Raw genomic sequence first — 27,358 nt, 5'->3', positions numbered from 1 at the left:
GAGCGAGGAGGAGGAGTGAGGGGAGAGAAAAGACGGGAGCGAGAGGGGTAGCGAGCGCGCGCCTTCCCTCCCTAATTCTCGGGCTGCCGGAGGAGTCTGGACTGTGTCCCCAGTGTCAGAGGAGAGAGCGCTGAGGCTCGCGGCCGCCGTCCCACGCCCCGCGCCGCGCACGCCCCTCGGCGACCCCGGCGCCCGAGCATCTCTCCGCGCTGGGCAGACGCCTGCGCTCCGGGCGGCCGCTCCGTCTCTAGCGCAATGTGGGCGCGCCTGGCCTTTTGTTGCTGGGGTCTGGCGCTGGTTTCAGGCTGGGCGACCTTTCAGCAGCTGTCCCCGTCGCGCAATTTCAGCTTCCGCCTCTTCCCCGAGGCGGCGCCCGGAGCCCCCGGGCGGCTGCCGGAGCCGCCCGCGCCCAGCGAGGACGCGGCGGCCGCGGAGAGCAAAGTGGAGCGGCTGGGCCAGGCGTTCCGGCGACGCGTGCGGCGGCTGCGGGAGCTCAGCGAGCGCCTGGAGCTCGTCTTCCTGGTGGACGAGTCGTCCAGCGTGGGCCAAGCCAACTTCCTCAGCGAGCTCAAGTTCGTCCGCAAGCTGCTGTCGGACTTCCCCGTGGTGCCCACTGCCACGCGTGTGGCCATCGTGACCTTCTCGTCCAAGAACAACGTGGTGCCGCGCGTCGATTACATCTCCTCCCGCCGCGCGCACCAACACAAGTGCGCGCTGCTCAGCCGCGAGATCCCGGCCATCACCTACCGAGGCGGTGGCACCTACACCAAGGGCGCCTTCCAGCAAGCCGCGGTAAGGTGCCCTTCCCACCCACCACCGCCTGCCCGGCTATAAGCCGGGCTCAGCCTCGGGCCAGCCGTAGCACCCCAAGTCAAGCGTCCCCATCTCCAAAGTCAGAATCATACCTATCCTGTTGTGGAAGGGAGGGGGTTGCCTTGAAAGGATGGATTTTAAAGGCTTAAGGAGATGTCAGGCTCATTAAGTGGTCTTTGAGAACTCTACTAGGAAGGAGTCCTTGAGATGCTGTTCATATTCACTGTCGTGGAAACAAACTATGGGCAAACTGTAACACGTGAGTATGTTTTAGGAAGTGTCACTAAAGGTAAGAGGTGGAGTGACCTGAACATATCCCCAATTCTCTGGGATGTGACTTTATACTTTCAATATGCACTTCGTTGCTCTGAGTCCTTTACCAGACTTTTAAAAGAAGGAAGTCAGTTTCAGATGCTGGACTTTTACTTTGCCAAAATGTAACTTTTTCTGATTACAGTGTAATGCATATTCATTTGAAGAAAATTTAGAGCCTATAGAGATGTTGGGCACACGATAGCAAGCCAGTGTGTGTGGAATGAATGAAACCAGCGGAGGAAAAGGGGGGAAAACCCTCTAATCTCATCACCCTTAAAAAGCCACTGTTTACATATTGTTGAATATTTGCCCAGTATGCACATCTGCTCATACTTTAAAACAAACTAGTGTCTTGCTGTTTTGTAGCCTACATTTTTCACTTGTTATATCATGAAATGATCTATATCATTATATATCTAATATAATGTAGTTATTATATACTGACCTTACTTGCTAGATTATTATAGTCTATAATCTATTTGACCTGTCATCTGTTGTTGAACAAAAGTTTTGGTAAACACAAATATTTATAGACCCCTTTGATTACTTCCTTAATAAGAATTTCTGAAAGTTGCTTAATTAAGAGATGTGAACATCTGTAAACTACCTGATACATTTTGTCCAGTTCTGCCATGGAGGGTTGCGTAGATTTACATTCCCATCAGCAGAGTTCCCCCATCCCCCACCCCATAGCTCAATTTGTAAAGAATCTGCCTGCAATGCAGGAGACCCCGGTTGGATTCCTGGGTCTGGAAGATCCCCTGGAGAAGGGATATGCTACCTACCCCAGTATTTTTGGGCTTCCCTTGTGGCTCAGCTGGTAAAGAATCCGCCTGCAATGCGAGAGGCCTGGGTTCAATCCCTGGGTTGGGAAGATTCCCCTGGAGATGGGAAAGGCTACCCACTGCAGTATTCTGGCCTGGAGAATTCCATGGGCTGTATAGTCCATAGGGTTCCAAAGAGTTGGACACAACTGAATGACTTGAACTTCACTTCAGCAGAGTACCACAGCAGTAAGTTTGCCACAGGGTCAGCAGTAACATGTGCCAATATTTTTAATATCTTTGCCTATTTGGTAGGTGAACAGAGGTATCATTTTAGCAAATTCAATGGTTTTCGTTTTATTGTGGAATGCGTATTTTCTAATACATTTACTGGGCATTTGTATTTTTCCTTTGATTTTTCCTTTGGTCATTGTTTTTGACCATTTTGCAACTATGGTGTATGTTTGTTGGTTTGATCATTTGTAAAAGCTCTTCATATAGTAAGACTGGTAACTATTTGTATACATGCTGCAATTGTTTTTTCCAGCTCACTGCCTTTTGCTTTTGTTTATCACAGTGTGGTTAAATGGATGATTTAAATTTGTATATAGTCAAATCTATCAAACTTTGTCTTTAAGATCCTACATTTGCTTATATTCTTAGCATGGCTTTCTCATTTCCCATAACAGAGAAATATTTTCCCATCTCACAGTTTAATCTATCAGGAGCTTATTTTAGTGTATGGTATGACAAAGATGTCTAACTTTATTTTTTAATAGTTAACCAGTTTCCCCAGCATCATGTGTTTACCAGCCATTCATCCTTTTCCAATTTAATTGAATGCCTCTTTTGTCATACACTAAAAGTTTATGGGTATTTGAGCTTCTCCTGGCCTCCTATGAATTTTTTATTATCCTGGATAATAGGATAGTTCATCCTATTATCTATTACTTTTAAGCTTTGCAAAAATGATTTAATTATTATAACCTTACAATCTATTTAAATACCTGATCATGAGAAGTCTCCATTTTCTTATTTTTTCTCTTTAAGTCATTTCTCATATATTTATTACTTAATATGAAGTTTTAATTCATTGTTACATATTCCAAATGAAACTAGCCAAGATTTTGATTTCAATATAGAAAATATAGAATTAACTTGGGAATTATTTACATTTTATAATTATAGTCCTTCCAAGTCAAGACTATAGTGTGTCCATTTTTAACCAGTTCTTTTCATATCCTTCAATAAAGTTATAGATTTCTACTAATTAAGTTCTGCATATATTTTTCAAATTTAGACTTAAATGTATTCCATTCAATATTGCTATCATGAATAGCGTCTTTACAAATTAAATGTTAAACAATTATTTTTTAAAATTAAAAAAATTGTATTGTGGTATAGTTTATTTACAGTGTTGTGTTAATTTCTGCTATACAGCCAAGTGACTCAGTTATACCTATATTTTCATATTCCTTTCCATTATGGTTCATCAGAGGATATTGAATATAGTTCCCTATGCTATGTGGTAGGACCTCATTATTAATCCATCCTATATATGCTAGTTTACATTTGCTCATCCCAAACTCCCAGTCCGTCCCTCCCTGACTTCCCTTCCCTGTGGCAAACAGTCTTTTCTTTATATCTGTGAGTCTGTTTCTGTTTCACAGACATGTTCATTTGTGTTGTATTTTAGAGTCCATGTGTAAGTGATATCATGTGGTAACTGTCTTTCTCTTTCTGACTTACTTCACTCAATCTGATCATCTCCAGGTCCATCTGTGTTTCTGCAGATGGCATTATTGCATACATTTTGTTGGCTGAGTAATATTCCGTTGTATATATGGACCACATCTTCTTTATCCAGGCATCTGTTGTTGATGTTTAGGTTGTTCCCATGTATTGGTTATTGTGCTGCTATTAACAGAGAGGTGCATGTATTTTTTCAAATTACAGTTTTTCCTGGGTGTATGCCCAGGAGTGGGATTTCGGGCTCTTCTGGCAACTCTGTTTTCAGTTTAAGGAGCCTCCATTCTGTTCTCCATAGCACCTGCACTGATTTACATTCCCGCCAGGGGTGTTGGAGGGCTCCCTTTTCTCCGCACCCTCTCCAGCATTTGTTGTGCTGTGCTAAGTCACTTCAGTCGTGTCTGACTCTTTGTGACCCTATGGACTGTAGCCCACCAGCCTCCTCTGTCCTTGGGATTCTCCAGGCAAGAATACTGGAGTGGGTTGCCATATCATCCTCAAGGGGATTGTTCCCAACCCAGGGATCCACCCCGCATCTCTCATGTCTCCTGCACTGGTAGGTAGGTTCTTTACCACTAGTGCCACCTACTTGTAGATTTTTTGATAATGGCCATTCGGACTGGAGTGAGGTGTTACCTCATTGTAATTTTGATTTGCATTTCTCTGACAATTAGAGATGGTTAGTGTCTTATCGTGTGCCTATTGGCCATCTGTATGTCTTTGGAGAAACACCTATTTAGGTCTTTGGCACACTTTTCAACTGGATTGGATTATGTTTTGTTACTGAGTTATATGAGCAGTTAAACAATTATTCTTAATGTAAAGAAACATTGTTGATTTTTTAAACATGACTTCTATATCTAGATTCTTGTTTTTCTCTTTGATTCATTTTTTAAAAACACATTTTATTTTACTTATAATAAGTGTTTATCTTAGAAGATAAAATAATCAGAAAAATTTTCTGAAAATATGCTTTAATATTTTGGCACCTATCCATCTTGATCTTTTTGCAGTTGTCTAGGTAATAGGTATATATTCATACATGTACATATATCGTGTATAAATAATGTTTACCCAAAGAAGCATCATACCGTATATTATCTTTTTTAACTTAACTTTTCCATCATATTTTGCAGTCTTCTTTCCATAATAAGAAATACATTTCTACTTTATCATTTTTCATGGCCACACAGTATTCCATTTCAGGATGTGTGTTTATTTGTATCATGTAATTACCTATTATCATGTATTTAGGCTGTTATAGGCTTTCCTGGTGGCTCAGATGGTAAAGATTCCACCTGTAATGCAGGAGATCCTAGTTTGATCCTTGGGTTAGGAAGATCCCCTGCAGAAGGAAATGGCTACCCACTCCAGTATTCTTGCTTGGAGAATTCCATGGACAGAGAAGCCTGGTGGGCTACAGTCCATAGATTCACTGAGTCAGACACAACTGGGCGACTAAGATACACACAGGCTGTTAAGAGCAACATGGTGAGACCAAATCTTTGCTCATATCTCTAATAATGTCCTTAATACAAATTTCTGAACTGGTGGGTATTATTCCTTCAGAGAAGATGCCTGTTTTTAAGGCCTTTGCTGCCTGTGCCAAGTGGCTCTGCAGAAAATGTGTACCAAATTATACTCCTACATACAGTGTGTAGGTCCATATCTAGGATACAGCCAGCGCAGGTATCGTTTGAACATGGCCCTCTAATTTATATGTGAAAAATAGAATCTTATTTTTATATTGCCCTTTCTTATTAATGAGGTTGAACACTTTTTTCATATACTTTTTAAATACACTGGCCATATATAGCTTTTTTGAAAAATTCCTATTAAAAGACTTTGGGATTATTAACCTTTTTTTTTTTTTTGAAAGTGGTTCTTTTTCTTAGCGATTTGCAAATACTCTTTAAATTTTAATGATATTAACCTTTCTGTCCCCAAGTCTGCGGCAGGTATTTTTTCTCTGTGTTTCACTTGCCTTTGAATTTTGTTTATGATGACAGAATCTACCATTTTATCAGTGTGTTGAATCTACTTTTCATTTGTGTTTTTTCCCCTGTCTTGTGACCTTTGAAAGGCCTCTATGAGAGAAAAGAACTCACTAAAAATGCCCCTTGTATATTGAACTATTAACAGTTGCCCCAGGCAGGCTTCAGTTTTATAGGCTGTTTTCTGCTGGCCTCCACCCCTAGTGGAGAAGAACCTCGCGGAACCAGGAAGAACTTGCCATAGACCAGCTCCTCTATTTGGCTTGGCCAGGTCTGCCCAGGGCCTCTCAATATTGTTGATCCAAAACAGTTAAATGCATAATGAGTCGAGTACGGACTGCTCTCCTCAAAACCTACTCTGTCTTTAGCTTTCTCCTTCCAAATACTACATCCTGGCTTGGAAAGTAGAATTGCCAAAGAGGTCCCAGTGCCTTTCTTCAGTCTGGATCCATTTGTAATCCAACAAGCAGGGATTTCTCAAACGTTTTTGTTAACTGAACTTTCCCTTGACTTTATTTTCCTTTTCTCATTTTGGTTGGGTTATGAGAAGGTGCAGGAGAGGGTCAGCTGGGCTCAGTTCCTGTCTAACCTGGCAACCTGCATGTCGTTATTGTAGCTTTGCCAGGCCTCTGATGAGCATGCTTAGGTTTAATTAAATGAGATATTCATGAAGAAATTTGATAAAAGATGATCAGTGTTTGGAAATGGCATTAGAAGAAGTTTCAATGGGAATTTTGGCAAAGGGATCAAAGTCTGTTTTATCACAAGATTAGTTTGAAAATGATAAGCTGTGTGGTTTGATTTGGGAATTGAGACATTTTTTCATGGAGATGAGACAGTTTTTTAGGTTCCCCTGTGTGCATAGTATGGTGATATTGGAACTGATTGTGGTCTAGCCTTGATGTGAAATTGAAAATCACAGGTACATTTTTGAGGTTTGTCAAACCTCAAAACCCCAGGAAAATGAGTTTTTCAAAACTTTTCCGTTTGAAACTGAATGACCACACAACTATCCACAGCCACAAACACAGGCAGACAGATATACAAACGCATAAACATACATATATTGACACACTTGCAAGTACATGGTTACCCTCCCAATTCAGACATCTTATTCCTCTTATATAAAATCTCGAGATGGAGGATTTTCTTTACCAACTTGAAATTTGCTGTTATCTGTCAGTACATATGATTGACAAAACAAAAAGGATAATAGTATTGCTTCATTTTGTATAGGATGTCAGAGTTGTACCACTTAATGAAAGAATATATGCTTGGACACACTTTATTTGAATGGATGAACTGCAATGTAGATATTTTTTCTTGGGGACCACCCCCAACACTTATCAAAGAGTACAGGACAAAAGCAGTGAAACTGGCAGTTAGTACAGATCTTTCCAGAGACAAAATCAATAGAATAGGGGAAAGACTTAGCACCTTGAACTTAAAATTACATGAAAGTCTTTTAAAAAATAAACGAAATGCTCTTCAGCTTTTCCTTTCCAAGGGATGACTATTTCAGAATAACCTTTCTTCTTGGTTTTTCTCTCCATCATGTATTTATAAATTGCCTTTCCTCAAGTGTGTATTTTTGGGTTGAATCCTTTCTGCATGCAAAACTCTTCAACATCTAAGCATTTCACATTATAATAAAATTAGAGCCCCTCCTTCCACTTCACTTTTGCTATCTGTTATACAAACATAGTATGCAGCTTCCTTTGAAAAGAAGTTCTTTTTTGCTCCAGAGTTCCAGAAATATGATCCTCTGGTGGGGAATATGCTGCCTCTCCAAAAATCTGTGCTTTAGAGAGACACAAGACTGGGAATAGATAGGCAGAAACTCCTCCTAGCTTCAAGGAAAGGAAATCATCATTATATGTCCACACTAGTGTGTGTTCATGCCTTTACCTGGGGAGTATTCTGCTCTCAGCCTCGTAGGAAAAAAGTATCTGCTTTTATGTTTCTGATAAAACCTGGAGTTGTGTGAGAGGCTAGTAGATTAGAGCTATTTTATTTTCATACAATGAACCAATACTAGTCTGTGCAGCAGTCTTTCTGATGACGTGAATGCTGAAGGAATAAGGAAGGTGTAGGTTCTCCTTCCCTGTTGGAAAGGGCGGGAAGGAGTCATTCAGTCTGCACTGGATTCAGCTGCTCCAGACTCAGAGACCCTTGATTTAAATGTCAGGAATTGCTCACTGTTGAGGGAGCTAAGTTCTTTTCTGACGCTAGAAAGATGATCTTTCTAAATGGGCTTCTGAAAACGGTCTCTCTTTTGTGCTTCTTAAATTTTTAAACAGTTTTCATATTGCCTTGGTCTTCTATAGGAAGTTCTTTTGTAATCCCATCAGTACATTAGACATGTGAATGAATGCATGAATGAAGCCTCAGTGCTTAGACTGAACCAGACCTCTTATATATTTCGCAGGTAAAGATGGTACTGAAAATCATTTGAGGGGGAGAGAGAGGAAGAGAGGGAGAGGGAGCACGTGCACAAATAATCATCAAATATTGAATTCCAGTTTCTCCTTAGTCTAGTATCTGCATATTTTATTAGTTTTGTTATTCCCAGCATACAGGGCACTGTGAAATGTATTCAGAAGGTGTATCTGTGTTACTGTTAAATACATGTCACTATTGGCTACCAGTATTCTATGACGTTTGGTCGAAATGTATCACGAAGATCTTGGCCGATGACTTAATACTTAAACATAGAGGAAGGGTAGACTGCTTTTTCTAGTTCACTTCTGTGGTCAAAAGATAGGAAAGCCTCCCCCAGTGTCCTCGAGGTAAAAATGTGCTAGAGAGGACTTCTCTTAACAATGACTGTGAAGGAGAATTATTAAATGTATTCATTCTTGACCAGCTATACCTTTAATTTGTAAAGTGACCTGTTTTTATGTTATGATTTTACAGAATTAGTTTTACAGAAAAGACATGGATACGAGGAGAGGTTAGGTAACTAAATGCTACTTACAAGGCTAAGTAAAGGCCAAAGGCAGAGTCAATCAAGATATCCGATTGGTCATCTGGTCTTTCTCCTCCCCTCACACCACCCCACCCCCCACCCACATCTTACTATATTACCTTTATGTGTTGAGTTGCATCAAAAGCCAGGAGGAAGCAGGGAATTCCATCTCCAGAACATTGAAAGTGTTACAGAACATATAATGCCAGTCTAACCCCGAAGACAAAAACTGTGGCCTTAAAGCTATATTCATTCCATGGCTGCTTTTCAATTGGCCTTCAATATGTGTGATATATATGGCCAATGTGTGTATGTGTGTGTATGTATTTGTGTATTTTAAAATATACATATGCATATTTAATATATGTTTTAACTTTGGCAGGCATTTTAAAATCAGGAGATAGCATTTTTTTAAAAAAATCTGAGTTTGGAGCTTTACTCTTGACAGACTAGCTGCTGCTGCTGCTAAGTCACTTCAGTCATGTCCGACTCTGTGCAACCCCATAGATGGCAGCCCACCAGGCTCCCCCATCCCAGGGATTTTCCAGGCAAGAACACTGGAGTGGGTTGCCATTTCCTTCTCCAATGCATGAAAGTGAAAAGTGAAAGTGAAGTTGCTCAGTCGTATCCGACTCTTAGTGACCCCATGGACTGCAGCCCACCAGGCTCCTCCCTCCACAGGATTTTCCAGGCAGGAGTACTGGAGTGGGGTGCCATTGCCTTCTCCTGACAAACTAGAATATGTAACAATTCTGGGTGTGATTTCTCACAACTAATCAGCACCTGGCACTTGGGCTTGCCTGGTGGTTCACTTGGTGAAGAATCTGCCTGCAAGGCAGGAAATCACCTGCAATGCAAGAGACAGACCTGGGTTCGACCCCTCGGTTGGGAAGATCCCCTGGAGAAGGAATTGGCAAGCCACTTCAGTATTCTTGCCTGGGCAATCGCCTGGACAGAGCCTGGCAGGCTATAGTCCATGGGGTCACAAGAGTCGGACATGACTTAGAAACTAACCACCACCACCTGATACTTAGAATTTCATTTTGTGATCCTTGATTGTGTTCCACACTCTAACACAGACAGATCATTGGCAGACCCTGAGATGGTTTAATCCCTTCTAGTTTGTCTTCTGAACTTGCTTTTTAACCCAATAAATTAGCTAAGATTAAATTTAGCTGGATGTAGTAGAAAAATCTAAAGTACCACTGGCTTAAACATGATAAACAGTTGGTTCTCTCTCAAATTAAGTTTGACTAGAAAAGTCAGAGCAAATGTGGCAGCTCTCTGTCTTCGGGGATCCAGAGTTTTTACTTTCAGCCCTCCGCTCTATCATCTCTTGCTTACCTCATGGTCCCAGATGGCTATTGGAGCTCCTACCATCAGGGGCTCATGCCAGACCCCAGAAGGAATAAAGGACAAAGATAGTCACATTAGTCCTTAAGAAGACGACTGTAGCAATTCACACAATACTTTCACGTAGATCTCACTGGGGGGAACCTGGTCTCAATCCCATCCTTAGCTTTATGGAGTTTTATTACTGAAGAAGAAGGAGAATGTGGATACTGAGGAAGTGATGAGGGGTCTTTACCAAACCAGTGTGTCAGGAAGAGTGTGTGTTTGTGTGTGTGTGTGTGACCAAAGAAATGTCTGGAAATCCACTTGTTTCTTCCTCAAATGGCCTAACCCAGCTCGGCAGAGCCAAACCTTGCCTAACTGCAAAATACCTTTGTTTGTCCTTGTGCTAAAGTCATACTTTTTTTTCTTTAGAAAGAAGCTATCAAAGTTCCTGAGCAATTTGTTTAAATTTTGGCAACAGAAACTTCTTATCTTAGTTTCCCAGAAGCTTCTAAATAATATGGCATTCACCCCCAAATAAAAGATTATACTGAGCATCACGGGGAAACAAATGCATCCCACAAAATATAATCAATATTTTATTGTCAGTTTAGTAAACCCAAATGAATCTTTCTCAGGAAAATGTGGTTCTCCTTTGACTTTTCAGAGGAAGCTGTCAGGTTAAGAGACTTCAACATTAAAAGGAATTTCCTGTTCTGTATTATCTCGGTCTTTCCCATAGATTTTTAAGACTGTTCTCTAAATCTCCCCCAGCCGTATGAAGAATGTATTTCTGGCGTAGGATCTGCTTACATACAGTAACCTGCTTTAGCTTGGGGGCTAATTGTGGATAGGAAACATTCTCTGAGATGTTGTTGTAGCCCACGAATGTTGTTACAGCGCTTCACTTGAAATGAATGATAGTGGGAAGAAAATGAAATCTGCAGTCCATTAGTAAGTGCATTTTCTTACTCTATTTCGATGAAAAGATTTTTAAAATATTCACCTTCCTTGCTATCTGTCTTTGTCATGAGGTCATTCAAGCAGTTGCCAATTTCTTTGTGTAAAGGGTCAAGCAATAACAATTTTTCGAATTCGGAGCATACTTTCTTCTTAGCTTCAGTGAATGTGAAAGCTATGACCTTGAGGAGAGGGTCTGATAACTAGATACGTTGAGATAGTGACAGCTACCTTGTTTTGTACCTTGTTTTGCAAATAGATGTCTTTCAAAATTAAGGACAAAACTTCCAATGAGATTAATAGAGAAAAAACATTTGAAAGAAAGTTCTTAGCAGAGCTTATTATAAGACTGAATCATTTATGGAGTAAAGTAAGTTTATAGAGTAAATGTGCTTAGTCTGTGTGTGTGTGTGTGTGTGTGTGTGTGTATATGTGTGTGTGTGTATGTGTATGTGTGCACGTGCCTGTTCTCAAATCACTCGGTCATGTCCAACTCTGTGACTCGGTGGACTGTAGCCCTCCAGGCTCCTCTGTCCACGGGATTTTCCAGGCAAGAATACTGGAGTGAGTTGCTATTTCCTCTTTCAGGGGATCTTCCCAACCCAGGGATCAAACCCATGTTTCCTGCATCTCCTGTATTGGCAGGTGGATTCTTTACCACTTAGCCACCTGGGAAGCCCACTTAGTCATTTACTAAGTAAAATTCAAGTTGGATATTTTCCCAGTTCAAGAGTGGTTATAGAGAATATATTTTGAGGTACATGAGTTTGATGCACTATTAATTTCCTCTGAGATGATCCTGGAAGTTTTCATTGTTTAATGTCCATTGTACTCTACTGGTTATAGGATATCCTGGTTGCTAATGTAAAATACAATTTTATAAAATTTCCAGTGATATTTAAAATGTATGTAATGTGTATACAGTTAGTACATATACTTCTAATTTTCTCAGATATGAACTCTTTCAAATTTCTAGTAGTCCCATCTCTAAACTTAAGAGCCTCTGTGTTTAACCATACTTCCTTACCTTTATTAGAGTAAGGGTCTCTTCCCTCAGTCAAGGAAGACCTTCTTGAGAACAGTTCTTTCCTCTGTCTTCAAGATCTTTCTCTTAATAGCTGTGTTTCTCTTCATGTAGAGCATTCACAATACATCTGTGTATTTAAACATTGGCAGTATGTTTCCAGAGTGATATGGTAAACTGTCCGTATGTTTGCAGTCTTAAAAGTATGAACAGTAAAACTAAGTTATCACCCATCAAAGAACTAGCTTCTCATAAGAAATCATTCAAGAAACATACAAAGGTTCCTGTAAAAGGCTGTTCATCCCAGCATTGTTTGGAATAGGAATTTAGAAACCATTTGGCTTTGATTTGGGAGGGTTTAATAAATGATCCACCTTTCTTGAATTCTAAGTCAGTTGAATTATAATGCAACAGTTCTAAATCAGTTGAATTATAATACAGTCTGGCTGTGATTTGGAAGAGTTTAATAGATGACACCTTTTCCACCTCTGAGTTCTGAATCAGTTGAATTATAATACAGCAGAAGGCTGGTGGAGAATCAAGGATTCCTTCATCAGCTTAATACAGAATGTGGCTCAGGTGCACAGCTCCCTAATACTGAACCTTTAAATTAGATTGACTTGCATCCCCAGAAGCAGGCCCTGCTGGACACATGAAACCTATCTTTATAAAACATAGACAGGCTGCCAAAGGCCAAAGAAAAGGGAAGAGGGAGAGGCTGAGGAAGCCCCCTTCCCAGGGGAAGGGTGAGAATGGGGGTATAGGGGTACCAGAGGGTAACTCTGATGGCTGATGCTACGTCCAGAAACTAGAGGCAGAGAAAACCAAGTTCCAAGTTTAACAAAATAAAAACATATTCACAGTGAAATATATTCAATAACATCCTATCTTTGAAGGCTATTTAATGGCCTTGTAAATTGGCCAAATATTAAATGAGCCAAAACTTTCTGTGTGTTTATATGTAAAAGTCCAGTTTCATAAAATAAATGTACTCAATAAAACTGGGAAGAAAAATGTCAAAATATTAACCGTAGTTATCAATACATAATATATTTATTCATTTAAATAGTTTCTTCTGCCTTTGAAAAACTAGTTATAATGAACATGTGTTATTTACTGGGAAGTGACATACCATTACTCATCTGGACACAGATGATTGAAGACATGCCTTTGGGGCATCTGGAGGTGTAGCCTGAAGCGACTGGTCTCAAGTATAAAAATCCTTTTAAATCTCAGCTTTTACCTAAATTGTCATAAGAACTTTATATTCTCTCCCACATTACAGCTCAGATTTAAGAAATAAAAATGATACTTAGGCTGATTATCAGGAAATTGAAGTGAGACAATTCCAACCTTTTTTTTTTTTTCGTTAAGCACCAAATGCTGTTGCACCAAACCCATCCGAACTGGAGGACGGTCCTGGGTTGGAAGCACTGACCCTACACATTCTGTTACGCCCTCCAGCTGTCCCCTTTCTCCTTCGTAGTGTCACATTGCCTCTTGAGGATTGAAATTCACATAAAAATCTGCACACAGATGACAGTGGTTGTCTGGCCGTTTGCTCAGAAGAGTTCGGATGGCTGGCCACGATGTGACACAGAGCAGGGTGCAGAGGCTGCAGATGGTGGAAACTGACTCCATCACTTGCTGAGAGGTTAGGGGAACGCGGCCCTCCTTTTGGCTTGTCACACACGGAGAGGGATGCTGACCCACTACCCCGTCAATCCCTCTTACTTTCACTCATCAAAGACATTCTTGACGGTAACTGAGGCGCTAGCCCACTGTGCTCTCTCTTTGCCTGGCAAAGAAATAAAGCCACTCTTTCCTTCTCCTTCATTGAAAAAAAAAAAAAAAGACATTCTCAGTGCAGAAATATGTTCTCTAATCCGTTAATTTCCTCGGAGAAGGAAATGACAACCCATTCCAGTATTCTTGCCTAGAGAATTCCATGGATGGAGGAGCCTGGTGGGCTACAGTCCTTGGGGTCGTGGAGAGTCGGACACGACTGAACGGCTAACACACAATCCATTAATATCACCACGTGTAAATAAATGCCTCAAAGGACCCATTTTCCGTACTCCATTCTTCGCTAGCTCTCAAAGTTCTTTTTTTTTTTAATCGTGATTTTTGTCCTATGCAGAAACAGGCAGCCTGTTTGCTTGCTGTTGTTGGGTGTTCAGCCGCATTCAGCTGTGTTATTTGATAGACTGTTTTGCTAATGGCATCTCTTTCAACTTGGCCTACACCAATCGAGTAATGTCTGCAAATACAGCCTCATCTTGATTCTGTTTTGTAGGTTTTACCTTTCCAGATGAAACTGTCATTGACTTTGAAAGAAATCAGGCAATTTTTATTTGCTTATTTGTGTTTTTCTCAGTACTTTTTCTAGCCATGATTTCTCTCTTTTTAGTCACAATTTCCTTTAAAATATGCATGCTTGGCTTTTAAATGTTGCTCCCAAAGTGGTGATTCCAGGCAGATATTGTTGGAAGTTTCTAGCAATAAAGATACCAAAGTTTAGGCTGTTTGTATCTAATGAGTAGTAAAAAGTCTATATTTTAAGTACTCATCGGCAACAGGATGTGATGTAGGACTTTCTCTGTGGTCTCAGATTTGGCACTGGGACCCATGGTTTAAAGTAACAAGCACTGAACAGTCCACATTTTAAGGAGAGCCACCCACCAGCTGCGAGTGATACAGTCCTCAGAGTTCATGGATGCTCTGCAGGCCTATAGGCTTCGCAGGTGGTGCTAGTGGTAAGGAACCCACCTGCCAATGCTGGAGATGGAAGAGACAGAGGTTCGATCCCTGGGTTGGGAAGATCCTCAGGAGGAGGGCATGGCAACTCACTCCAGTATTCTTGCCTGGAGAATCCACTGGACAGAGGAGCCAGGTGGGCTATGGTTCATAGGGTCGCAAAGAGTAGGACACGACTGAAGCGAGTTAGGACACACGCATGTGCTGCTGCTGCTAAGTCACTTCAGTTGTGTCCGACTCTGTGTGATCCCATAGACGGCAGCTCACCAGGCTCCTCCGTCCCTGGGATTCTCCAGGCAAGAACACTGGAGTGGGTTGCCATTTCCTTCTCCAATGTATGAAAGTGAAAAGTGAAAGTGAAGTCACTGAGTCATGTCCAACTCTCAGCGACCCCATGGACTGCAGCCCACCAGGCTCCTCCATCCATGGGATTTTCCAGGCAAGAGTACTGGAGTGGGGTGCCATTGCCTTCTCCACATGTATGTGCAGCCCTACCCAATCTCCTTCAGAGCCTGCCTAGCACCCTCCTCAAGTTTGTACCATCAGAGAGCTGAGAAGTGAAGAATTGACCCAGAAATGGGGCAGGCATTGGAACATTTGCCTCTGGGGAAAGGACAGCTCCTACTGAAAGGCTGATCACTGCTGGTCCATTTTTTAGTTCTAGATACTTCTACACCATGTCTCAAAAATGTCATACTGTGTAAACTTAAGTCTATAAATTTATTTGCCAAGCCTCAGTATAAAACGTGGTCTTCCAACTAAATTAATTTATCCTGATCTGGGATACTCAGTGTTCCTCTGAGGAATTACATTCCTTTTTTTTTTCTTTTTAATATGTCATTCCAGCTCACAAAAGAAAAACAATCACCCTTAAGACTATTTTAGTAGTTTCTTCAGATAAGAAAACCTCACTTTAGCAATCGGCTCCATGATCATCAGTGCTTAGACAAATCTTTCTTTAAGTACCTTAGGTAATGAACTGGATTCATTTATATTTTCAGTGCATAGTTAAGGAACATTGTCAGTGTTCTAAGCATGTATTTATAAGAATCGTTTAATTCACTAGAGACTATACTATAGTAATTTTAAAAGTCAACACCTTTGCCTGATGATGGGTGTAAATATGACTACAGTCTCTGATTAATCACTTAAATATATACATATGATAAGTCTTCTATGCAAACTCCATTGTAAATCATTTGGGGTCTAATTACAGTTTTGTTAAAGATATGACACACTTACATGATAACAAGTGGGAAGCTGCTGTATAGCACAGAGAGCTCAGCTCAGTGCTCTGTGATGACCTAGAGAGGTGGGATGGGGGAGCTGGGAGCGGGGCTGAAGAGGGAGGGGATAAATATATACATACAGGTAATTCACTTGGTTGCACAGCAGAAACTATACAACATTATAAAGCAGTTTTATTCCAACGATAAAAAATAAAGAGATTTGCAAAAAAAAAAAAAAAAAAGAAACACCGTAATGGCAATTAATGTAGTTCTTCATACAAATTGAAATACAGAGCAAAACAAAAATATTTAAAAAAAAAAAAGAAAAAATAAACTTCCAAATGTCATTTATTTAAAATGCTATCATGTATACTATCATGTAAGAATTGAATCGCTAGTCTATGTCTGACGCAGGATACAGCATGCTTGGGGCTGGTGCATGGGGATGACCCACAGAGATGTTATGGGGAGGGAGGTGGGAGGGGGGTTCATGTTTGGGAACACATGTAAGAATTAAAGATTTTAAAATTAAAAAAATAAAAAACTTAATACTAAAAAAAAATAAAAAAATAAAATAAAATAAAAAAATAAAATGCTAATAAATGTTACAATTAAATTTGTTTTTTTGATAAATTTAGGCTAATTTTACCAAATACAAGACACAGTAAGTTCATGAACTGAGAATCTTCTCTCAACCTCAGCCGTCTTTGAATCTCCCATGCATCAGTGCAGTTGATGTAAAATATGTCTGGCTTTTTGAAAAGTTGGGTTGTTCCTGAAGCCCAGATATTTACAATAGAATGGTTAGATTCTCTGTGTCTTTAGTATATTCTAAACTCCTGCTAAGGGCTTCCCAGGTGGCTCCAGTGGTAAAGGACCTGCCTGCCAATGCAGGAGATGCAAGAGACACAGGTTCAATCCCTGGGTTAGGAAAATCCCCTGGAGGAGGGCATGGCAACCCACTCCAGTTTTCTTGCTTGGGGAATCCCATGGACAAAGGAGCCTGGCAAGCTACAGCCCATAGAGTTGCAAAGAGTCGGACACAACTAAAGTGACTTAGTATGCACACATGTACAAGCTCCTGCTAAGCTTTCCTTCATAGTTATTATTGAAATACCTGGTAAAAAGACATCTTTCCTGACAGCTTTGAATCATAAATAGTGTGTTTCTACTTTCTCAGTTACATGTTTACACTTGAATTCTCTACACCATGTTTGCTAGCATTTGGTGCTTTTTTGGAAGGACAGTTTGACCTGATAAATTTCCAAAGCAGTTTTTCTGCTGGACAGGTCTAGGCACAGCATTGAATTCTTCCTTTCCCTTGTAGCTCATTTCTTCTGTAGTCCATGTCAACATCCATTTCCCCCTGAGACTCACAGCCGTCTTCCTCCTCAATCCTTTGTCCCCCTGTGGAGGTTGTCCCATTCTGGATGGATTGTAGGTGGCAAGCCAGCATTTCAGATGGATCATTTGTAATCTTTCTCCTGGGAACTTGGACTCAGGCACAAAGAACTCTGAGAGAGTAGAACTTTCTTCCCAGTAGGTAGGAAACAGAGGTAAGACGATGCAGGGAGAACCAGAGGAATCCTGTCAGTGTGACAGAAGCTGAAATATGACACAGCAGGGCCCCAGGAGGAAAGAGATGGAAGGTTGGAGGGAGTGGCCACCTCGGTTCCTGTGGCTTGATCATTCCTGGTTCCAGTTCTTAAAGCCCATTTCTTCTCCTTGCTCTTAGGTTTGGAGAGAGGTTTTTATATACTTCCAGTAACCCCCCTGCTTTTCTTAAGCTAACTCAGTGGATATCAAATCTTTATTGACTACCAGGCTTGGTTAAAACACCGTTCATCACTTTATCTTGAAATAGTCCACATGCCTTTAATTCAAGGGTAACCATTCAGAGATTTTACCGACTTCCATTTGCAAGTGCTTCTCTACAAATAATTTTTGTATCTTTTCCTCATGTAAATAATAGATCAATTAATAGTTTTAGGTGAAACAGAAAAATATAGCTATTATAGTTTTTATCTTTTACTTTTTTCATATGTGTATGAGTACATATATAATTATGTAGTGAAAGAATGTTTTTTAAGTTTTATTTTTAAAGCTGCAAATTGAAAATTTTCCCATACAGTAACATTCTCCAAAAATTGCCTTCCTATTTTATCACAACTGAATTTTTAAGTATTACCAGTCAGTGTCATTTCAGAACTTTGCAGTTAAAACAGTCATCCCATGCGTGGCCCTTTCTCAACCTTTCTCAGTATTTCCTCACAATTGAATTCTCTTTCATCTGAAAAAAATATAAAATTTTTAAATTACACATTTCCATTTCTTGCCTCATTTTATTAGACTTTCCACATAGAAGTAATGAAACAGTCTAGCCTTGTTATTAAATTTAATGAGAATGCTTCAAGCATGTTTTTGCCCACTGGTTTATTCTTTCTGTTATATGAAGTTAGTACCCTTGTATTCTTTGCCTCAGTCATTTGTAAAATCATTAACTGATACTCAGGTATCATTCAGGGTTGCTTTCTCCTTTGACCACTTGATGTGGGCAAAAGAATAGACTCCCTAATATCTCTGACTTTATGGGCTAACAGCTACTCAGTTATATACTGTATGGACATTTAACATGTCAGCTGAAATCATTTTATAAGTTGATTGATAAAAATGTTAATCATAAATTTGAATTTTTATCTTATCATTTTGTAGTAAATTAGCAGTTTGAGTGACATGTCATTTAGCCCTCTGTCGCTGTCAGTTGGATTCTGATAACTGCACTTTTTGCTATCCACATTTTCTTTATTCCTGGCATGTTTTTAGAACGGATGGTGGAATTTGGCATTACTGAAAGATTGTTTGATCTTTTGCATATTTTTTCTGTTGATTTTTTTTACAGTCTGGATTAAGTCTACTACTCATCAACTCCCGTGCACACCATTTCTCAATTTGATGTACTATCCCAGTGGGTCCACTTTAGAATGTTTTGTGTCTGTGTTTAATAACTAAAGCATGTATGTGGGTGGAAAAACTGTGTCCATAAATCTGAGATTAAGTTCTTCTTTGACCCTCGAGGTCTTTTCTGATTTGGCTGCTGCTGCTAAGTCGCTTCAGTCGTGTCCAACTCTGTGCGACCCCATAGACGGCAGCCTACCAGGCTCCACTGTCCCTGGGACTCTCCAGGCAAGAACACTGGAGTGGGTTGCCATTTCCTTCTCCAATGCATGAAAGAGAAAAGTGAAAGTGAAGTCGCTCAGTTGTGTCCGACTCTTCGCGACCCCATGGACTGCAGCCTACCAGGCTCCTCCGTCCATGGGATTTTCCAGGCAAGAATACTGGAGTGGGTGGCCATTGCCTTCTCCGCTGATTTGGCTAGATTTATAAAAAACAGCCTAAATCTTACTCAAGCCAACGTTTTATTTTCAGTCTAGAAAGCCTGAGTAAATACAGTTGATCTTATATTACAAATGAGTAGGAAAGCTCAGTCGCTGCAGAAGAGTCTTTCTACTTGTGCTCTTGTCGTCGCTTTATTTTTGGCTTGTTTGCTTTTAGTGAGTGGTTCTGTTGTATCATCAAATAGAATGATTAAAAATCTGTAGCACAGTGCTTGGTTTATAGCAGAGGCTCAATATAGATTTGGTAGATGAAGTCTAAACTATAACATTCATAAGATTTTTTCATTTCACAATTGCATAGCAAAATTACTGTACCAAAAATTTTGGCCTGTAATTTATTAGCTTATTTTGCATGTTGGACATATAGCTAGTGAAAATTAAGGCATCTGCTTGTTTATTGTTTCATCCACTTATTTCATAGTTATTGTTTGATCTTCAGTAGAGTAAAAATATGAGTCAGCCTTGCAGTAGAGTATCTTGCTAGCTTGGGATATGGCCAGATGTATGTGACTCATTAGAAAAGACCCTGATGCTGGGAAGGATTGAAGACAGGAGAAGGAGGGGATGACAGTACAAGATGGTTGGACGGCATCACTGACTCAGTAGACATGAGTTTGAGCAAGCGCCAGGAGATGGTGAAGGACAAGGAAGCCTGGCGTGCTGCAGTCCATGGGGTCACAAAGTGTCGGACGTGACTGAGCGACTGAACAAGTGTGTTAACTGTAATTATGTTGAGGTTGGTGTAATGGAAGGTAGTGGGGGACACTGAGGTGGGTTTAATGTTTGGGAAAGTTTCACTGAGGAGATGAACTTTGATCTGGCTTCTCAAGGGCTGGTACAAGTGGAGATATTTGTAGTGGGAGATAAGAAAGAGCTGTTTATTTCCAGACAGAACAAACAGAAGGAAAGCATGATATGTCTTAAAACTTCTTAATAGGATGATGTAGCAAGTGTATGGTGTAAGAGGTAGGTTGGGGAAGTAGAAGATAGGGATGAGGTATGGAATGTGACTGGGAATGTTATTTAAGACTAGGTGATAAAAAGATTTGTAAAGAAATTTTGATTTTATTTTGTAGATGGAGGGAAAAATCATGAAATTTTTAAATATGATTAGTTCAGTATTTCAGACCAAGAAGTTGGATGGCAGCTCAGACAATGGATCCAAACAAAACGAATATCTGGTACCTACACCAAGCCAGGGACTCTAGGATCGTGAGGCAGGTAGATGATACAGAGATAAATAGGTATGGATGGGTTACAATAAGCGATGGATCACAAAGAAGTCATTACAGATTACTCCAAGGTTGCAGATTTATAAAATGGGATAGATTATGGTGCCATATTTGAAAAACAGGAGGAGGGAACCATTATTTGTTCATGGAGAGGATATATTGAATTTGAGGGACATATGCCATCTTCAGGAAGAGGTGTCCACTGGGCCACTCGAGCTTCACATTAGGAGTATGAGTTTATTTGAATAGATTTAGGAGTCATTAGTCTGTAGGTGAGACTCAAAATTCTGAGTTCACATGACATTCCCTAGGGGAAGAATAGAGAAAAAAGAAAGAGAAATTTTGGAAATGATACAAAAGTAAAAAATAGAGGTAAATGAAACCCCGTAAATATACTACCAAGAGAGAGTTAACATTTTGATGTACACGCTGTTAGTCATTCTCATACATATGTGTACATACATGTAGTACCTTTACACACACATGCACACTAATGTAATAAAACCATTATTTTTGGTTAGCTACTTTTTCATTTAATATTATTCAACAATATTAAGGATATTTCATGATTGCCTGTAACTTATGACTGAAGTGACTTAGCAGCAGCAGCAGCAGTATAAACCAGTAATCTTTTGTTGAAATTTCATGTTGTTTGTAGTTTCTGTTTTTCAAGTTATTCTCGGATATTCATCCTGTTGATCACTTTTTATGAGTTTCCATGGTTATTTCCTTAAGATATTCTTAGTTGTATAATTGTAGTTCAAATCACATGACATTTTTGCAGCCCTGGTCACTTTGTCACGCAGTACTCCCAAAGATTACCAGTTCAGGTAGCATTCTCAATAGAAGTACTGTTTCCCACATATTTTACAACTTTTAACTTAAAAAAAATCTTTGACCATTTGAGAAGAGAAAAAATAGTGTTTCTATTATTGAACTTTATTTTGGTTGTTAGTAAAGTTAAATAATTTTCACATTTTCTGACAAATATAATTCATTTTTTGGGGTCTTTATTTTGTTTAAAAAAACCCTTGTTTCTGTTATTTTTCAAAATCTTTTTGTATAGAGATATAGAGACATTTTCTCTTATATTTTAAAGGCCTTAATGCTCTATTTGATAAGCTTGATTTGTCTAGTTTGTCCCTTGCTTTCTAATTTTAATTTTTTTGATACAGAGTAGAAACTTTAAGAAATGCATTGCTAATGATGGTTTTGTCTTATTGCTTTGGCTAGAAATTTCAAACGGATTTTAAAGAAGAGTGAAAACGCTTAGAATTACTGATTTGCTCCTTATCTAATTGGGAAATATGCTGGGTTTTCACAGCTGAGCATGACTTACAGTGTTTCTTTGAGATCAATACTCTACCATATTACTGTTATCTTTTTATTTCTTTTTTAATATAAATTTATTTATTTTAATTGGAGCTTAATTACTTTACAATATTGTATTGGTTTTGCCGTACATCACATGAATCTGCCACAGGTATACACGTGTTCCCCATTCTGAACCCCCCTCCCTCCTCCCTCCCCATACCATCCCTCTGGGTCATCCCAGTGCACCAGCCCCAAGCATCCAGTATCATGCATTGAACCTGGACTGGCAATTCATTTCATATATGATATTATACATGTTTCAATGCCATTCTCCCGAATCATCCCACCCTCTCCCTCTCCCACAGAGTCCAAAAGACTGTTCTATACATCTGTGTCTCTTTTGCTGTCTCACATACAGAGTTATTGTTACCATCTTTCTAAATTCCATATATATGCGTTAGTATACTGTATTGGTGTTTTTCTTTCTGGCTTACTGGCTTTTATTCATAAAAAGGCAGAAAATTTTATTGAATGCCTTTTTAGTGCCTTAGATTATTATTTTCTTTTAATTGGCACAATTATTGTGTTGCATAATAGCAAAAGACTTAATTTTAGTCTACTTTTGCATTTGAGAAATGAGCCTTATTGAATAAAGGAAAGGACAAAGATCTTCCGAATCTTATTTTTTTATATAGATTAACTTTTTTATTGAATTACATTTGATTTACAGTGTTTCAGATATACAGCAAAGTGAATCAGTTATGTTGTTCTTGTTGCTGTTCAGTCACTAAGTTGTGTCCAACTCTTTGTGACCCCATGGACTGCAGCACTCCAAGCCTCCCTGTCCATCACCGTCTCCCAGGGTTTGTTCAGATCATCCATTGAATTGGTGATGCCATCCAACCATCTCATCCTCTGTTGTCCTCTTCTCCTCCTGCCTTCATTCTTTTCCAACATCAGGGTCTTTTCCAGTGAGTCAGTTCTTCGCATCATGTGGCCCAAGTATTGGAGTTTCAGCTTCAGCATCAGTCCTTCCAATGAATATTCAGGGTTGATTTCCTTAAGGATTGACTGGTTGGGTCTCCTTGCAGCCCAAGGGACTGTCAAGAGTCTTCTCCAGCACCATGGTTCAAAAGCATCAATGCTTCAGTGCTCAGTCTTCTTTATGGTCCAACTCTCTCATCCATACATGACAACCAGAAAAACCATAGCTTTAACTATACAGACCTTTGTTGGTAAAGTGATGCCTTTGCTTTTTAATATGCTGTTTAGGTTTGTTATAGCTTTTCTTCCAAGGAGCAAGTGTCTTTTAATTTCATGGCTGCAGTCACCATCCGCAGTGATTTTGGAGCCTAAGAAAATAATTCTGTCACTGTTTCCACTTTTTTTCCCACCTATTTGCCATGAAGTGATGGGTAGGATGCCATGAATTTCATTTTTTGAATGTTGAGTTTTATGCCAATTTTTTTACTCTCCTGTTTCACCTTCATCAAGAGGCTCTTTAGTTCCTCTTCACTTTCTGACATTAAAGTGGTATCATGTGTATCTGAGCATCTCTGTGTATCTGTGTATCTCTCAGCAATCTTGATTCCAGCTTGTGATTCATTCAGCCTGGCATTTCACATGATATACTTTCTATATAAGTTAAGTAAACAGGATGACAGTATACAGCCTTGTCATACTCCTTTACCAATTTTGAACCAGTCAATCATTCTGTATAAGGTTCTAAGTGTTGCTTCTTGACCCACATACAGGTTTCTCAGGAGACAGGTAAGGTGGTCTGGTACTCCCATCTCTTTAAGAATTTTCCCCAAGTTGTTGTGATCCACACAGTCAGATTCAGTTATACATATATATTTTTTTCTTTATTTTTTTTCAAATTCTTTTCCATTATAGGTGATTGCAAGATATTAAATATATTCCCCTGTGCTATCCAGTAGGACCTTGTTGTTTATCTGTTTTATATATAGTAGTTTGCATCTGCTAGCCCCAAACTCCTAATTTATTCCTCCCGCCCTTTCCCCTTTGGTAACCATAAGTTTGTTTTGTCTCACTGCCACCAAGGTGGATTTCTGTCTTTCGTTGCCTTTTTGGTTTCCTGGCTTTCTTTGCTTTTCAGAGCCTTCTTCTCCTGTTTTCCTCTGAGCCTGCTCCCTTCCTATGACTTTCAGCTCCTGTTTTCAGGATGCTAAGGCTTTCTAAATCCTACAGATACAAGTGCTGTTCTATCATGTTACTTTCCTCTTTTCTTTTTCACTTTCTTCTTATTTCAGTATTAAATTTTGTATTCATCTGAATCTTCAAGTTGATTTTGCAGGTCTTGAGTTGACAGAATATTTTTATGGGCCTACTTAGACTTTGTGTTTTTCCCTTCAGGGATGAGTCTGTATCTAGGCTCGACCTACATGGTCCAGCATTGTGGACATTAGCTAGATGTAGCGATTTAAATTTATACTAATTAAAATTAAATGTATGAATCATAAATTCATATGATTCGCAAAATTATGAATCTGGTTCCTTAGCTGCAGTTGCTTCCTTTCAAGTGTTCAGTAGCCACATGTGCCTGGAGGCTACTTTATTCAACAGCAAAGGTAGCATGTCAGTTATCACAGAAAGTTCTATTGGACAGTGCTGATCTAGACCCTCTGTTTCTAGGCACAGTGTGTGGTTTATTTTTAACCCTCAATGGCACCCCACTCCAGTATTCTTGCCTGGGAAATCCCATGGACAGAGGAGCCTGGAAGGCTACAGTCCACGGTGTCACAAAGGGTCAGACACGACTGAGCGACTGACACTTTCTTCTTTCTTTCTTTCTTCTCTAATCACTTCAGTTTGGTTCATCAATAATAATAACAATAAGAGCAAATGTTATAGCCATGTATTCCAACACTAATTTACCCACTTGATCGTTTGCTGCAAACACTTTGACTGGCTATACCTCTTCACTCATGGATGAGGAAAAGGACAAAAAACTCCTATCTGGTTTCTTTGAATTTTTTTGCTAAGAAAAAGAAAGATAGAGTGTAAGATACAGATAAAGTTCAGGAATTCACTATGAAAAACAGAACTAAATCCTAGAAAGCATTTGTTATGTGTACTTACCATATGTAAATAAAACACTTGAAATGGTGATGAGAAATGAGATAAACAAAGGGGAGAAAAGAAAGCAAAACTGCCTGAGAAGCTAAAAGGAATCAAGAGAAAACTTTATGAAACAAAGAAGTATTGTAACAAGAAAAATAAATGCAATGCTAGGATTCTGTTTTAAAGTGCCAGTTTTTAGGTGATTTTTAAGGAGTTTTTTTAATTGAAGTATAATTAATTTACAATGTTGTATTAGTTTCTGGTGTACAGCAAAGTGATTCCATTATATATATCTGATTTTTCAGATTACTTCCCACTATAGGTTATTACAAGTTATTGACTATAGTTCCCTGTGCTATATAGTAGGTCCTGTTTATTTTATATACAGTAGTGTGTATATTTCAATCCCAAACTCCTAATTTATCCACTCCCTCCCCTTTGGTAGCCATAAGTTTATTTTCTATGTTTGTAAATCTGTTTCTATTTTGTAAACAAGTTCATTCACATCATGTTTTTAGAGTCCACATATAAGTGATATCATGATATCTGTCTTTATCTCCTTCCTTCACTTAGTATGATATCTGTTGATCCAGGATTAATTTTTAATTGGAAGTAGAAGAGAAGCAACACTGCATAAAACCAGTGATATGAAAGAAAAGCTTGAGACATTTCCACCAAATCCAGAAGGAAGTAGGATGAGATAAACATAAAAGAATAGAATGTATCTGGAAAAATGATGAACCAACAGATGAATAACTTTTTTCCCAGATATACTATTCATCAATGTAAAGCAATAAACATTCCTTGACCTGAAGAATATTTGAGTATTCAAATTAAAAATGTTAACTAAATAACAGATGAACCTTGGTGAAATTTTGCAATTTGAAGGATGAGGAAAGTAGTATGAATCGCTTATGGTATTTTTTAAAAATTGAAATACAGTTGATTTATAATGTTGTGTTAATTTCTTCTGTAAAGCAAAGGGATTCAGTTTATACATAAATGTATGTATATGCGTGTGTATTCTTTTAAAAATTCTTTTTCATTTTGGTTTATCGCAGGATATTGAATGTAATTCTCTATATTCTATAGCAGGACTTCGTTGTTTATCCATTCTCTATATATTTCTGGTTTGCGTCTGCTAACCCCAAACTCCCAATCCATCTCTCCCTCACCCCCAACCCCTTGGCATCCACAAGCTTGTTATCTATGTCTATGAGTCTGTGTTTGTTTCATAGATAGGCTCACTTGTGTTGTATCTTAGATTCTACATATAAGTGCTATCATATGGTATTTGTCTTTATCTTTCTGACTTACCTCACTTAGAATGGTAGTCTCCAAATCCATTCATATTGCTGCAAATGACATTATTTTGTTCTTTTTATGGCTGAGTAGTATTACTGTGTGTGTGTGTGTGTGTGTGTGTGTACACACCACATCTTCCTTATCCATTCATCTGATGAACATACAGGGTGTTTCCATGTTTTGGCTATGGTGAATAGTGCTGCTATGAAAATAAGGGTGCACATATCTTTTTGAATTACAGTTTTGTCTGGGTAGGTGCCCAGTAGGATTCCTGAATCACATGGCAACTCAAATTTATTTTTTTGAGGAACCTCTTTGCTGTTTTCCATAGTGGCTGTACCAATTTACAATCCCCAGGGCATCTTGTTTGTACTTAATGTTTCCTAACATGGAAAAAAAAAAATACATGGAAAATAAGCTGAAACACTGGCATAATTTTCTAATTTTCTGCTCCCTGGAGGAAAGTGGCTTTGATAGAATCATAATAGGTATCGATTCACAGAATCAAATTTTTATTAAAAGATGACTTATGAGTTCCTCCAGTTGCTGTCTTCAGTCAAGGCTGGCCACAGTGAATAACTGCAACTCAGGTTGTGCTGAGGTTGGTATTATATCTACATGTAGTTTAATTAATGGAGCCCAAGGGCAAATATTGTACCCACATCAGCATTGTTATAACCTCTCTATTTCTTTCAAGATCATTTTTCAAAGCAGTTCTCTTGTGGTCTAACTTGGAGGGTGTGGGGAGAGGGGATTGCAATCTTGTGTAATGGTGATGGATCTCGGGTGTTAGAACAACGTTACACAACCCTGCATTTTTATCATTCTAATGACTCTTACTGGACAAGGGAAGCTTACTTCCCTGCCAGATATTTATACAAACTAATCAGAGCTTGATACAATACAGATGGTGATAACCTTTCGCTATACAAAGTTCACATTGAGTTTTTTGTTGGCCACAAAGGGTTTGCCTCATTCAATATTCTGGACAAAAAATTCCATTTCTTAAATGCTTTTCAAAGGATTGCAGATGATGTAAACTATTTCAGGAACACTAAGAAGAGAATCAAGAGTTGGTCCTCTACCACATTCCACCAACATGACCACAGATCTATTTACT

General features: G+C 39.1%; 1 protein-coding gene across 1 annotated transcript in view; it reads left to right on the top strand.

Moving 5' to 3' along the window:
• The first annotated feature begins 255 nt into the window (after window positions 1-255).
• The window catches only part of SVEP1 (sushi, von Willebrand factor type A, EGF and pentraxin domain containing 1), a 205,027-nt gene continuing 177,924 nt past the window's right edge, over window positions 256-27,358 (top strand). The window contains exon 1 of the mRNA XM_052644513.1: window positions 256-792. Within this exon, the coding sequence (XP_052500473.1) occupies window positions 256-792 (537 nt within the window). The remainder of the gene's footprint in view (window positions 793-27,358) is intronic.

The sequence above is a fragment of the Budorcas taxicolor genome, chromosome 8, assembly GCF_023091745.1.
Source record: "Budorcas taxicolor isolate Tak-1 chromosome 8, Takin1.1, whole genome shotgun sequence".
NCBI lineage: Eukaryota > Metazoa > Chordata > Mammalia > Artiodactyla > Bovidae > Budorcas > Budorcas taxicolor.
Note: the sequence above shows the minus strand (reverse complement) of the source record. Positions and strands in the feature narration are given on the sequence as shown.